General features: G+C 35.8%; 1 protein-coding gene across 3 annotated transcripts; it reads right to left on the bottom strand.

Annotated features, from left to right (window-relative positions):
• Positions 1-6,712: 6,712 nt before the first annotated feature.
• On the bottom strand, positions 6,713-13,656 carry LOC119773028 (neurofilament medium polypeptide-like). Of its 3 annotated transcripts, XM_038269813.1 has the most exons (14): positions 13,366-13,656; positions 11,468-11,610; positions 11,161-11,250; positions 10,968-11,048; positions 10,740-10,805; positions 9,490-9,637; positions 9,207-9,250; positions 8,997-9,050; positions 8,598-8,684; positions 8,378-8,413; positions 8,008-8,152; positions 7,768-7,839; positions 7,649-7,694; positions 6,713-6,890 (listed from the first exon to the last, which is right to left on the bottom strand). In XM_038269813.1, exons 1-14 carry the CDS (start codon positions 13,577-13,579, stop codon positions 6,833-6,835), a joined length of 1,284 nt encoding a protein of 427 aa, XP_038125741.1. In that variant the 5' UTR covers positions 13,580-13,656; the 3' UTR covers positions 6,713-6,832. The 3 variants fall into 3 exon arrangements, with proteins under 3 accessions (XP_038125741.1, XP_038125742.1, XP_038125743.1); XM_038269814.1 differs by lacking the exon at positions 7,649-7,694 and having other exon boundaries at positions 13,366-13,655; XM_038269815.1 differs by lacking the exon at positions 10,740-10,805 and having other exon boundaries at positions 13,366-13,655.
• Between the last annotated feature and the right edge of the window lie 1,943 nt (positions 13,657-15,599).

The following is a 15,599-nucleotide window of genomic DNA, read 5'->3' as shown; positions in this document are numbered from 1 at the left end:
AGCCAAGGAGATTTATGTCAATTCATTAAAAAATCAATCTTCAGACTTCAAATGGGTAAAGTGCTTACCCAGCGAGCAGCGTGACAGTATAATAAACAATCAAATGCCTTTGACACTTTCTGACTAAATTCTAAAATTGTATCAACTCATAGAAAGTATCTGATCACACAAACTAAAAATAAAAAGAGGTTGTTGTCAATTTATTTTACAGTTAAACCTTCAGCCCGTTTTTCATCAAAGTAAATAACTAATACAAGCTGAAATGTTTCAAATCTAATTCAAAAGGTACTCATGCATTTACAAGGAAAGATTATTAGATTAATTCAACATTCAGCTACGATAATAATGTATAGTCATAGAACTGCTGGTCATGTTCATTTCAATCACTAAAGAGGACAAAACATTAACTGAATATGGCAATAACATGTGGATTTGGGAAAGCATGACTTTAACAAAATTATATTCATTGATTTTAAGCCAATTAGGATGTGATACACTCTCCATAATTTTTGGAAGACAGACTTGTATATTTCCAAGTCCAAGTCAATAATCAAGTCTTTGAGGGGAAACAGGGTGCCATTATAATAGGTCTTAGGTCTAACATAAAATGTCTAAAAATAACATTTTGCATTATTCTCTTTGTAATGTTACAGTGATTATTTTGGGATTTCGTACAGGAGAAGAAAGAGTAACAGAGCTGTTTAAGCATAGCTTAGTGACTGATCAGTCACTAAGGCATTAAATTAATATCACTATAACACAGATTAAAGGTTTTAATCTTACTTTTATAAATACATTTTCCTTAAATATCTTATAATATCCTTTTTTTTATGAATGCATTTTTATAGCTTTGAATTAGGAGTTCATAAATGCAAAAGTCTAGGTCAACACACTGGAGGTCGCCATATTGGGCTGTCTCATTTTGACTATAGATACTCAAACAGGACAAACATGTGAGACAACAGTACATTTATGTAAAAAACCAGGATAACAAGAGACTATATAAGCTGTTTTTACTAGGTTGGAGACAATTCAAGAGACAGCGGACTTCAAAACAAATGCAGAAGTTGAGAGATTTCTGCTGGACAGGTAATTTAATTCAATATAACAGTAAAGTTTATTTCTGCCTTTGGTTAGAAACATCTCTGTGTGGTCAAGCAACTACTCTGTCCTCTTAGCAGCCATATCTCCCAAGATATTTTTTCTTGCGTTTCAACATTTAAAACATTAGTGATAGAAAATCACGGCAGTTTCGCTCACAGCTCGTGAAGATTTTTCCATATTTCTGAGGCTAACGTGCACTTATTGTTTACTCATGGGATCAGGTACTAACTCAGGCTAACAATGCGGCCAGAGGAACAGCAGCTGGCAGAGTTATTGGGGAAATCGCAGACTCCACTCAAAACTGTGCAGGAGGTTGGTCTTGTCACATCTGTGGAACTCCACGGCTTCCGTCATAGGTATTAACATGACGTCCTTTGTAATTATTTTAGCTCACCACTAGGTGGTGTGCAGTGTCAAATTCGTACACAATCAGGCTTTAAAGTTATTACAATAATCACTCGTTTGCATAAAGTATAGTCACTCTCAAAAGTGACAACATAAATAAATTTTCTTCAATGATCCACCCCTACTTAGTTACTTAAATACTAATCCATGAGAAAAAAAATCATGATCGTCTTGTCCCAAAATCTTAGTCCAAGTCAAGCTTTGAGTTTTTAAAGCAATGATAATTTAGCATCACTCTACATCAGCACATCTGGGTCATTAAGATTTTTGATGAGTTATAAAAGATGACAGTTTAAGCTTGTAGCTGGAATCCGACACTCAAAAATGGATGTTTTCTCCTTTCTTACAAAGCAATACAAACAATTTTAGTAATAAAAAAAAATCAGGTTTAGAGGACTGCGAGACATATATGAACAGAATATATTTCTTCTACCTCCTTATCACGTTTATCTAATGTACTTTGCTTTCACCCTCTGCTCAGTTTATTGTTTAATTATTCATGAATGGTGCATAATTTATTATACACTTGGTTATGCATGACTTGTTGCCCAAGGGTGCCGTTGTTTTGTTTTTCCCTCCCTTGGTGAATGTTTGAAAGCAGTGTGGAGCTTTAGTTGTTAAAAAAAATGTTCAGTACAGCCAGAAATCTGAAATGTGCCCTTGTTAACCTGAGGAGAAATGACAAGCTCTAAAAATCCTGTTCTCTTGGTTCTGACCCACTCTGCTGTGAACACAATCAGTGGGAAAACATGCTGTTCATTAACACTTGCTAATTTATGGAACATTACCAGTCATTTCAAATGTAGGGTGATGAAAAACAGGATATATATATCAAGCGATTTAGTTTTGGTTAGGATGTCTGAATTTAGGTCTTATCTAGCTAAACTCAGATGTCGGTAATTTCTGACAATCTGGGTCAAATAAATGAATTGTGAAAAGAAGAGTTTAATTTCTCCTGGGAATTAAGATATTGACGCTGGCAGACTTTTATGATATTTGACCTTCGATGTTAGAAGTATTGAGTCCATTTCTATGTGGGTTGCCAGATAACCTACAATTTAGCATAGGTTTGTTGATAAATCAGGAGCTGAATGGAGTTCATCAGTGAGTTCCTTTTAAGTACTGACGCTTGTATGTAGCATCATTATGTCATATTCAGTTCAGCACTTAATGCTTTAGCCTCTTTCAGTTAGTTTTTCTTGCTTTAATAATATCTTAAAATGTTTCGCCAAGGCCCTACATTTAGTATTCATCTCAGACATGCTCCTCTCCATCATGGGGTAAATTTAAGTAAGCTCCATATTCTGTCAACAGCTGGTCTGTATCTTAACACCATATAATCTGAATTCCATGTACACGTTTTTTTGTTTTGTTTTTTCTGCTTGTTTTTTTTCCACCCAAGATTTCCTATTGCAATCAATGTGGCATAATGAGCTTTGGTTTATGGAGGAATGAGTTACAGTGAATATCGAAGGGATTGGTGTTATCATTGGTGTTATCATTACATGCCAGAGTGCTGATAGATCTATCAGCACTCTGGCATGTAATGATAACAAATTTCAAAAACTTTTTCTTCACTAAATACAATATTAAAAGTAAACATATGAGCAATTTACTAATGTGATCTTGATTAAATTATATAACCTGAACAAATAAGAATCGAAGAAATTATACTAGACAAATGTACAAACATTGGTCACATGTCCTCTAATTTCGCGATTAGACCATTCTCTTTCAATTTAAATCTAAAATGAAAAGACACTTCTTAAAAAGACCACAAAAAAAAAAAACATCCCACAAACAACAAAGCAGGGAGTATCTATTTGGGGAAAACGATCCCATTATATTGCTTTTCTACCCGTTTGATGAACTGTACTAAAGCTCTTAGCCTAGCTGTTCTGGAGCTTCAGGTTAGAAAACTGCTCTTGACAGAACAAATTCTGGTTTGGTTCCAAGAAGCCTTTTCCTGTGAAGGGAAGGATTTTTTTCAACTCCTGTGCTTTGTGCTGTATGTTCATCATCTTATTCCCTCTGTAGCTTTCCAGTATCTCAGATATCTGTTCTCACTCACAGACTCCTTCAGCATTTCTTCTGTATATTTTTCTTCAGTCAAGATATAAAGAAGAAAACTATTTTTGAAAACATGTTATGTAAAGTCTGTTTGATATGCCTGTTATTGTACTTGCATTATTATTTACAGAGGATAAGATTATTGTGATCAAGGTGGATAATAAAATGCATCGAATTTGAGTGTCTATAAGTGTACAGTCTTTGATTCCCACCAGGTAGTGAAAAATGTAATTTCTCGATTAATGGAATATGCTCAAAATAAGGTTGGACTTTCTTCTCATGGAGAAACTTCAGGCATATGGCATGCTGAGTTTATTTATGGCATAGCATGTGATTAAATACAATAATTAATAGGCTGTTGTGCAGCAGTAAATTAGCTTTCACATAAAGAAGTAGAATGCTATTGCCTAAGACTTTTTTGTATATCAAAAATCCATGGGTTTTTGGCAAATTAAATTTAGTAATTCTGTCTCAGATCCATAAAAATGCTCTAGCATCATAAAATGCAGCTTATCTTTATACACCATTTAATTACTGTTTATTGTAGGACTTTGCAGAAAGAAAAAGAATTCCACGTTTAAGTTATTTCTGTTCATCTCCCTTCATGACCACTGTTGTATCTATGTTCCATTTAAACGAAAGTGTTTGACTAATTTAACTGGAACAAATCATTAAAGCAAAAGCACTACATGATTTGAAAACTTGCTGTCAATTTTCTTCATTGGGATTCTGTTTTTCTTAATATGAATTGTGTGCCAAAATAAATAATGCAAAGGGAAGTGTTTGAAAACAATTAATCATTGAAAAGCTGAGCATGAGGGAAATATCCATCTCTCTTTCTCTCCCTCTACTGACTTTTGTTAAGGCTTATGCCAGAACTGGAGCTAAAGTCATGATCGATCTGCTAGGGGCTGCCCAGCCACGCTGCTGCAGCAGCTCTGGGATGTCAGTCATTGCTCAAATCTGAGCTGAGACTCTTGCACTTGGCTGGAACAACAATCCTCTGACCACTGCAGGTTGCAGCATTTAAAATATTAACCAGGAACTGAGAAGGAGTGAAGTCTTGGTTTGACCTTTGTCCCAATCAAATACAACGGAAGCTGCGGAACAGTGCCGCACTGTCTGACGTTTACTGTCAGGTTGAGTGGGGACCCTTTTAACATGGAGTTTTGAAGCAATGGAGCATAAAACTTGGGGAAGAAAGCTGGGCCTCAGCAAAATCAGCAAAAACATATATTCTTTGTTTCTCAAAAATAATTAAGCTATGCCTCTAGTTTAATCTACTATGTTATATAAATGGAAGCATTATTTTTCACAATAGATTGTGTATGTGATGCAAGAACGCAAAAGATATTTGAATCTAAGCTTATTATCAATCTTAGTTATTTATACTTTGCAGTTAGCTTAAATGTCTGTAAGACATAACTGAAGTAGAAGTATAAACTTCCTCAGATATAACAACTCTGGATGTCATACGAATTCTTAAAAACTACGAGAGTTAGATGGGATCACAGAATAACCATTCTAAAGAATGCCAGACTGATCTCAATTCTTAATTTCACATCTCATTCATGTGTAACCAAAGATCAAGAATAACTTTTTACAAGCTGGATCGGGAACACCACTCCGATTAGCAGGATGTTTATTGATTATTTAATAGAACATTTTGATCTTGGCAATTAGACAACACTTTTGTTTGTACTGGCCATATGGACGAAGTGGGCGTACATGTCGCTTGCTCCTTCATCTGAGCAGGGGGCATGTGGCATATGCTCTTGCAAATATGGTGGTAGAAACAGGGTGCAAGCAAAATCTACTATTTGAAATGCTACATTCTTGATGCATAAATGGTGCAAATTCCAGGCAGCCACTTCCTGAAGCAGAACAGAAATACTAACACTTGATCTAGGAAAAGCGCTAAAACAGGTGTAGTTACCAGTCACTAAAAGGAACTTAATATACAAATTTAGATAGAGGAAAGTAAGGAAAACAACACACTGTGTGGGAACGCAGGAAATCGTTATCCCAAGGGCGTTTGTGCCATGTGGAATGCATCCTAATTAACCAGATATTGCTTCTCCCATGTGCTGTAAGTTTAACATTCCAGGTGCTCCAATCAACTGATAAACAAAAGCTCATAATCTATAAAGAAACTAAGAGTGGGAAAAAAAGGGGGAAATTTGTAATATTATATCAGTGGCTTGTTGATAAGACTTTACACTCTTGCTTGATATCATATCCATTATTTCTACGTGATAACACATGATTAACATAGTAAAGAATGCTATATAATGAGCATTTGTAGTACTAATTGCTGTTTTAATAGTTTATCATCTATCTTTCCTAAAGCCCAAAGTGCTCTACTGCAGGCACTGGATTAATCAGGCTTTTTTCATGTAACAACTAAGGATTGACTGTCAGTGCCAGGACTTAATGAATGTCACAGCAGTACATCTTTATTGTAAAGAATACAAAGGGAAATTTTTATTGTGGTGAAGAAGTTGTTGGAGAAGCACAATGCTGCATTACAGAAACACTTCAGGGGACTCCAGCTTCAACATGGGTTCAAAGATGAAGCCTGTTGTTTTGTTCCGAAGACACAAAGCATAGCAGGATCTCGAGTGCCATAATCTACAAAGACAGTTTCCCACATGGAAAGAACCTATATAAACATATATGTTTTAATATAGGTTTTGATATAGGTTTTAAATATATGTGACATATATGAAATTGGCCGTTTTCCTATATTATATGTACATATATGTACATATATGTGCATATATGAAATTGTACATATATGTACATATATGTGCATATATGAAATAGCACATATATGTACATATATAAAATTGGCCGTTTTCCTATATTATATGTAAATATATGTACATATATGTGTGTACCTATATCCGTGCATACATGTACCTATATGTGTAGATCACGTGCATACATGTACCTATATGTGTAGATCATGTGCATACATGTACCTATATGTGTAGATCATGTGCATACATGTAGCTATATCCGCTGATACGTTTACCTATATCAATCCACACATATATGCACTTGTTTACCTATGTATTAGCAAAATTATAAAAATCCATAGCTACTAGGCAACATAAATAATAGCCCAAAATGCAGAAATTTAACATTATTTATTAACTTAAGAACAATCAAAGTACAAGAACAAAAAAAGTAACAGAAATACCCCCCAAGAAATTATCTTGTAGATCTTTTCAGCTCTGTGAGCTTTGAATTAATAGATGTGCCTAGCTGCCCTCGGCTGACTGCTGGCCACTTCTTCAATGTAGCATCTAGAGAAGACCAAAAAAATTATATTAAAATACCACTTCATCAGAAACCCAAAGTGCTTACTGCTTGCTGCAATTGGACACATATTTTGGATAAAGGGCTCACCATGATAAAAAATATGTCATGTAAACATGTCAATTGAAAGATTCTGATTGGACTCTAAATTTAAATTGAATTCAGATTGGAAACATCACATGCTATTATTCTGAATAAGGCTTGATGCCTATGCACTTTGGATTATTTGTTAACATGTAAAGTGATTCAGAGTTTCTAATCCCTCAAATTTTTAATCTGATGTAAGAAACTTTACACATGTAAACATATATCGTTGTCAATATACTGCACTTTTGTAGAATTTTTCCTGCACCCAACCGTACCCAAAATACTTTACAATGGCCTCCCATTGTCCCACTCCACTGGCGAGCTGCCATGATAGGTTTACTCAAAGAGAAATAAGGCACGCATTAAAATCAAGCAAATCCATTACCGGTAAAGACAAACTAAGGCACAAACACAGGACAGAATGGTTTAAGGGTGAAGGAGGGGTGAATATGATTTTTTATTAACCCTTCAGACGACAACATGCAATGGAGTTATTTGCAACACTATATGTCCTACAAAATAGAGGACAACACACCTTACAGTGCAATACCCCAGAAATGTGGCTTAAGAAGACAAAAGGTAGGATCAAGAAGTGAGCAAACGATGAATTAGTATTATAGGTGCTAAGCAGGTACAGTAAAAATAATGGGTGCCTTACCTTATACAGTCTATGTTGATGCCTAATAAACATTGATACAAGTATGCTATGTTTAAAGTGGTGAAATAAAGTCTTTAAAGTTTTGTTTTCCCTTGTCAACGCATTATGCATTTACTCACCATTAATGGCTGCCTTTTTAATTTGGTCAAGGGCGACCAGCTGCTCCCCATCCCCTCTGGTTGGCTTCCCACCTTAAAATAATATTTCAAAATGAAGGTGGGGAAAGTAAGAGTTTTTGTTTTTTAATATACACATCACGTTTTCTTGAGGTATTAAACATAACAGTAATAATTTATTCCACAGACTATGACTAACTTTTTTTCCAAGACAGAAGAGATTAGGAACATTTTATTTTGTACCATTTAGGTTGCTTTTCAGCAAAGTCTCCAGGTCAAAGGTGCCCAGCAGCAGATTCCGCACCATGGCAGTAGCAGAGGTGGCAAGGCGGGCTGCTTTCCATGCTTCTGCCCAGCAAAACACTCCAGAGCCCTTTATAACTTCAATCTAAAAAAATAATTTCAAATCACAATATTCATTTATTGGCAACTTTTAGAAACCTTTTGATGTTTCATATTGATTCTTATGCTTAGTTTCCCAATAGTAATTAGGTTTTATAAATGCAGATTAATGATAAAGATATGAATCAAAATAATCATTGCCCTAAACTTATAACACTAATTGGCTACTACAAAGCACATAATATGTATTACTACATAATATGTTATTCACCTGTGTTTTTGCTGAGGTCTCAGCTCTTGATGCAGTCTTGTTTGAGAAGAAAAACATTGTTAAATTCAACAATTGTAAAACTTCAACAACTTTATGCATGTGGGGCAAGTAAATTATATATTACCACTAACTATCCCAACATAAAAATCCTTATAGCTCAGTTGGAGCATTAAGTAAAATAAGTACAGAAAAATCTGAGGTATAAAAGGGTTACACACACCTGGGATGTTTCTCCAACGAGCTCAGTCACCATATGACTCTTTTTAAAGGGCTCGGTCTCCTCTGTGCTCAATCTCCTTTCTGGAATCTTAGAGAAGAAAGAAACATACTGTATTTTCCAGACTATAAGTTGCAGTTTTTTTTCATAGTATGTCCGGGGGTGCGACTTGTACCCCGGAGCGACTTATAGTCCGGAAAATACGGTAGTAAAACTCTACAACAATTTTTATTCAACCAAGGAAGCCAATAGATTCTTATTTACGGGCTTGAAAAACATTAAACATGTCAATAAATTAAAGTTACATGCAAAAGTAATCAGCGAAAAATAATCAAATCCATACAGTTGTTTAAGTAACCAGTACACTAAATAAATAAATAAAAATGCGAGGGGGTTACCCACCGGTTGCACAAAAGTCAAGGAGGAATCAAGATCTTCCACAGGAGTCCTTCCAGTCTTGTCCATAAAAGAAAAATAAAGTTAGTCACTTCAATACATTAAAGTGCAAATACATGAAATAATTAACACTATAAATTAGCTCAACATCACAATTCTCTACAGCTCTGCCTGAGAAACAATTTTAAAAAAACAATGACAATCAGAAGAAATTACCTTTTGAGCAATAATGGAGAGGTCACTCTGAATTTGAGGGATATCTAGAATGAAGTTATACCAAGAATAAATGACAATCCTCAAATCAAAATAGCACCCAGCACGTGCGAGGGCCCGTCCATCACTGCTTGTGATCACTACCTCAACCAGCTAACAACATAGCATTTATTTTTCAAAACATGTGTTTCAGCCTATAAAATTTCTAAGTTTATACTTCTCTGCCACGAAAAAATCCATCTCCTGAAAAAACCCTGCTAATAATAATAAAATTAGAAAAACTTACGATTGATGATAATGTCTTTCAGACGTTCATTTTCCTTTTTAAGAGTTTGGAGTTCATTCCTCAACTCCTGCAAATTTCTTTGCATTTGGTCGAATTTTCTTTTCTCCCACATCTGTTCGTCCAGGTGTTTTCTAACTTCAGCAGCTGTCTACGGAAAAGAGACAGAGAAAAGAACAAAATTTAATTGTTCTATAACTTCATTTCTAAAATGGATGGTTGATTCTAGGGCTGAACGATATTCACAAGCCCCCAGAGCAAACTGAGGACCACTGCGAGCAACATGTGCACGCTGTCGCCACACACACACACACACACACACACACACACACACACACACACACACACACACACTTTGTTATCTTTAACTTTAGCTTTGTGTGTGGGTTGTGTCTATAACCTCTATGATCTATTATAACATCTATAACGGCGGATAACTCCGCTGTGTTGTTGTTAGCTGTAGCTAACCTGCTCGGCACGTACGGGAAGGGCACATACACAAGTACTATCAATGCTATGATTAGTTACGTAGCATAAATAGACCGTATCATTGGCTGGACACCTGTCACTCACTGTTACGTTGAAAAACGGTTCTGAAAAGCACATTTTTAGTGTCATTTCTTTGATTAGACTAGGTCTAAATTAAATATTAATTTATGCGTCTATGGTGAATGACATTTTATGTGCTACATAGTTATACTTGTGCACTGAGAATGTGCGAGCAGTGCACGCAGGCGCGCAGCTTAGAGGAACATTGTTTGGGACCATTTCGGCTACAAAAAGGAGGATGTTCACCAAAAAGAGGTAACGTTACTTTGCTTGGAGTTTTTGGGAAACGCTGACAATATGTATGAACACCTAAAACGGCAATTATGATGATGGCCAACAGTGTTTTACTTTTGCACTGTAATGAAGCTTGCTTATTAATTAAATTATTAATATCACAGAATGGTAATTATTGACTTTAGCCTGAATTGATATGGCTCACAATATCGCAATATGTATCATTGGGGAGAAAATATTGCAATGCATTTATTTTCCCAATATCGTGCAGCCCTTGTTTGTTCTGATTGGCTGGGAGGATGTCTAGGAGTCTAGGGCATAAACCTCTCCCCTCGGCTATATGTAACTGGTTGTCAGGCCTCCTTGTGCTTATTCCTTACTTAAAACACAATTTGAAATTTCCACATCTTGTATTTCATGTAATGTATGTATGTAATACACCTATCAATGGATGTCATCATTTAGGCTACCTTTTTCTTAGAGGGTGGTATTATGTCCTCTTCGTCCCAAATACACTCTTTCTCTTCGCTGGCCCGCTGGTAGGCAAAGAGAAAGAGAGAGAGAGGGGACAAAGTTGCCTACTGGGCTGATGTCATACCTGGTACAGCTACTGGTAAAGCACTTTATTATAAAAGTCTTACTTATCTTTACTGTATTGCAATGTAATAACTCACACTGGTTGCAGACTGCTAGTGTACCTTGTTCTTTGAAGAGCTGTAATCAAGCGGCTCCTCCTCCACACCCTCCTCCTCTTCCTCCTCCTCCTCCGCCACCTTCTCCTGCTTCTCGGGACAAAGGGGAAAAATTTCCCTATTGTGCTGCTTTCATACCTTATAACAGCTGCTGTTTTGTAATGAAACAAAACACACAGGATGCAGACTGGTTGTGTACCTTGTTCTTTGAAAGTATGTCATGACCCTCCTCCTGCTTCTCACCCTCCTGGTGCTTTGATTTGGAAGCCCCTCCCTTTTGATTGTCAACCTTGAGTGACAGAGAGACGGACTGACTTTTATCCCAACTCTTATGTTAACTTATGTTACATGACCTTGCACTTGATCATCTTGTCAACAAAGCACATGAAATCATCATAGATAAGACAATTACAAACCTACACACATGCATACACATTAAGGAACAAGAGAGAGAGGGGGAGATAACTTTAAGCATAGCACCAATTGGTGAAGTCAGTTTATGTTACCTTTTTCTTTGAAGCCTTCTCAGTTAGCCCCTGCTGGTCACTGTACTTAGAATTTGGGATGTGAGGACGTTTTGTTTGCCCTTGTGTGTCTTCTTTCTCCATCTCGATCTCACGCAGTTTGATTTTGAGAGTTTTTTCAAATTCTGGTGCAAAGAATAGAAACGTTTTCATGAACTGCAAACGTGTCTAATCAGTTTAACGTTACCAAATCAAACATTAAAAAGTACTTCTTGACTACTTTTCTAAAATCGACCAACTTGGAAAAACATGCATTAGTGACCTTATTTTCAGAAAATGTGGCATTAAGATCGGGATTGCGCTGGTGAAGATATTTTTTTGGACTAAAACGTGCCCCGCGGCGACCGCTAGGCAGAAAATCCACATCTAGGTCACGTGGTACGATGACATAGTTCGTTGACTTAGCTCCGGCTAAGCTACATAGAGTGCAATGGAGGACACAATGACAAGTTCACATGTGGATTCACAAAGTGATGATTTTAACATGAAATACAGCGCAAGCTTCTGTTACGATTCGACTATATAATACTAAAACATATTTAAGAAGATTAAACGAAATGGGCTGGAATCGGGCTTTATAATCGTGGTTCTGCCAGACAGTTTCTCAGGTAGCTCATCTGATGCTTTCCTTACCTTGTTAGTAGGTTACAGACAGTGATAAGGTTGGCTACTTATTTTACTTTTAATTTCATTTGAATTAGCTTAAGCAGCGTTTATATTTTCTTTATAAATAAATTAACTTGCAAATTATGAGGGCAAGGCTTTTAAAGTTTAAATCTTCTGGCAAACATAAAGAAGATCCTGCAATTTATGGAAGTAAAGCAGAATAAAATCCAGCAAGATCAGTAATATGTCAATTAATTATCTGCCACATTCCCATGTAAATATCTGTCTTTGGAGGATGTGTTTTTTAGCACCCCTAGTTCTCTCATTTTTATTCCAAATACAATTTATAATTTGAATCACAGGGCTATTTTCATCTCTATGGTTCAGTATTTTCTCAAGTAGCAACTTTAACTGCTATACTTTCCTGTCTTAAAAGGCAGAACTCTTCTAGTCTAAAAAAAACTCATTCGTTGAAATGGGGGGGCCTATTGTTTGAACCCCTTAGGGGCTTTTAAAAACAAAAATGTCTCTTTTTGCGCTTTATGAAACAAAGTAGCCTATATTTTGTGGATGTACAGCTACATTTCTCATGTAAGTTTGCGTAGTTTTAACACAAACATTTATTTTTCATATTGCACCAGTACAGTTAATGAGCAACATGTACTTGTGTGCTTGTTTGTTCTGTCTAAAATGTTTATTTTGGAATAAAGAGGTTAATATAAAAAATATTTTTTGTCCGATTCATCGATTAATCGAAAAAATAATCGGCCGATTCATCGATTTTTAAAATAATCGTTAGTTGCAGCCCTAATTTTAACCATGTTTTATTCGTCTATTTTTGTTTAAGAAAAGGGAGTTTTGCAAGTAGGAAGTAACGTGTTGCCATGTAAACAGATCAACGCTTGTCAACGAACTACGTCATCGGTCACGTGACACGGCGGCGAAATTTTTTAAGGAGGCTTGAGCTAAAAAGCCTAAAAAATCCAATTTGTCATCGAAATTTTTTATTTTTTTTTTGCTCAGGTCATATTGATATATGAACTTTCTAATATATAGCAACTTGTATGATCTCAGAATCAAGAAGTACTTTAACTCCCAACTGGACTAAGCTAACATTAGCAAATTAAGTAATGTTAATGTTAGCTCACATGAGCCTTGCAAGCCGGCATAGCAAGATCCATTTTACACTTTTTCAAGTGCGAGCAAAGCCATTTAATATTGTATCGTTATATAACGTTAACTACATAACATCAGATGAAGTTAGCTTAACTTACTTGCCACTTCAATAATTCTGGCTCGGTGCACCGGCCACGGTTGGCTGCCTTTTCTCCATTCCACCAGCTTCTCAGTTTTTTCCTTCCTCTTAAGAAATTCTTTAAATGAAAAATTTCGGACACAGTCGATGGGCAAAATACTATGCGCCCCTCCGTCCTCACCCTCAGTCCATTCTAGTAGAACATAACGGAGGTCCCCTGCTGATATCGCCATTATTGCGCCCAACCGCTATCTTTCCGCGCAAAATCAGATGAAGTGGATGATGACGTCATGAAACTACGTGAAGCCGTAGCGGTCAATCTTTATAGGGGCGATTCTCTGAATTGGGCCCTTTGGGCCTCATTCTTTTTTTTTTTTTTTTTTTTATCAAATAGTTATATTTCTGATCTTTTCATGTGATAGTGGATTAGTCAAACCTTTTAGAAAATATGTTTTCCCACCTCAGGCATGAAATTCTAATCGTTATTTTGTGTTTTTTCTTAGTGAAAATTGTTTTTGAGTTCAACCCCGTCACAGACAAGTTGGACCCTGTGTGAATATGAATTTAAAAGATTTTCAAGTAAATTCATGTAGAAGGTTTTTAATGACATGTCCCTTGTTTGATATAATTTATTGCATGTAGAATTTTATTTTTAAATACCCACCATTTGAATACCAAATCAGGTCATGAAAACAGTATCTAACATTGGTCTTCATATATTTTCAAAAAATATGAATTAAAAATATGCATTAGGATTTAATCAGGCTTTCATGTTTTTTCCAACTGTCCTGTAAATTCTACACACAGCAAAACAAACATTGATCTAATTTGTCTTTTTATAACAAAAATATTAATTAAAAAGTATCAAATAACAGGGTTGAACTCAGCATAACAGGGTTGAAAATGATAACAGGGTTGAAGTAATGATCATAATATCAATATAGTTTGGACTTTTTCCCCCTGTAAAATGAAAGATATCACATTATTTGATTAAATGTTTTAAAAACAAACATTTTGTATATAACCATCCATCCATCCATTCTCATCCATTTATCCATAATCGCAGGGGGCAGCAGGTCCAGCAGGGGACCTTAAACTTCCCTTTCCCAAGCCACACCAACCAGCTCTGACTGGGGGATCCCGGGGGGGTTGCCATGCCAGTGTCGAGATGTAGTGCCCCTGAGCTAAAATGAGTTTGACAGCCCTGGGCTTAAGGATACGCAGACAGCAGTTGTACAGTACCTGAAAAATATAGGGATATATAATAGTATAGGTATGCACCTTCAAAAGTTATGGTTGCAAACTGCCATAAAACGTAAAGAAGAAGAAGAAGAAGAAGGTAGCATCAGAAGAAGGTAGCAGCACAAGAAGGTAGCAGCAAGCTGATTGGGGAGCAAGCTGTCAGTCTTTGAAGAGAATGTATTATGCAGTGATTAGGTCAAACATAGATTATGGTAGTATAGTTTATAGCTCTGCGAATAAAACCTTACTTAATAAGATAGAAGTTATACAAAATCAGGCATTCAAAATAAAAATTGCAAAAAGAATATCTAATCATGTGTCAGTATTTACAACTGAAGTATTAGCTATCATATTAGCACTACAGTGGATCGAAGAAGTTCAACCACTAAGAACTGTAATATGTACAGACTCAATGGCTACGCTAAATAGTCTTCTAAGTGGAAAATCTGAAACTAGGCAATATTTAATATTTGAAGTATTGCAAAGTCTATTTAGAATACGGCAATTAAGAATACTAGTATACTTTCTCTAGGTGCCAGCACATGTGGGTGTAGATGGAAATGAGAAAGCGGACAAGCTTGCAAAGAAAGCATTAAATCATCAGCAAATAGAAATGAATGTATTTTTAAGTAAATCAGAAATTAAAATATTGATAACAATTGAAACTCGAAAGAAATGGCAAACGATATGGAATAATGAGTCAAAATGAAGACATTTATATCAGATTCAAAAGTTGGAAAGGAGAGGAAAAGATATGGAAATAGGAAAAAAGATATAATTATCAAGGCTAAGAATAGGTCACACAGCATTAAACTACAGTCTTTTTAAAATAGGGAAACATGAAACAGGAAATTGTGATAAATGTGGAGATCCAGAAACAGTACAACATATTATTTTTGAGTGTACTGCATAGAGAATGAAGTTCATAGGGATTAATGGGAATTCAATAAAAGCACTGTTAGGAAACGAGATAAGACAAACAAGAGTTAATGAAATATTATTCAAATATCT

The sequence above is a fragment of the Cyprinodon tularosa genome, unplaced genomic scaffold (genome assembly GCF_016077235.1).
Source record: "Cyprinodon tularosa strain WSP-4 unplaced genomic scaffold, ASM1607723v1 ctg74, whole genome shotgun sequence".
NCBI lineage: Eukaryota > Metazoa > Chordata > Actinopteri > Cyprinodontiformes > Cyprinodontidae > Cyprinodon > Cyprinodon tularosa.
Note: the sequence above shows the minus strand (reverse complement) of the source record. Positions and strands in the feature narration are given on the sequence as shown.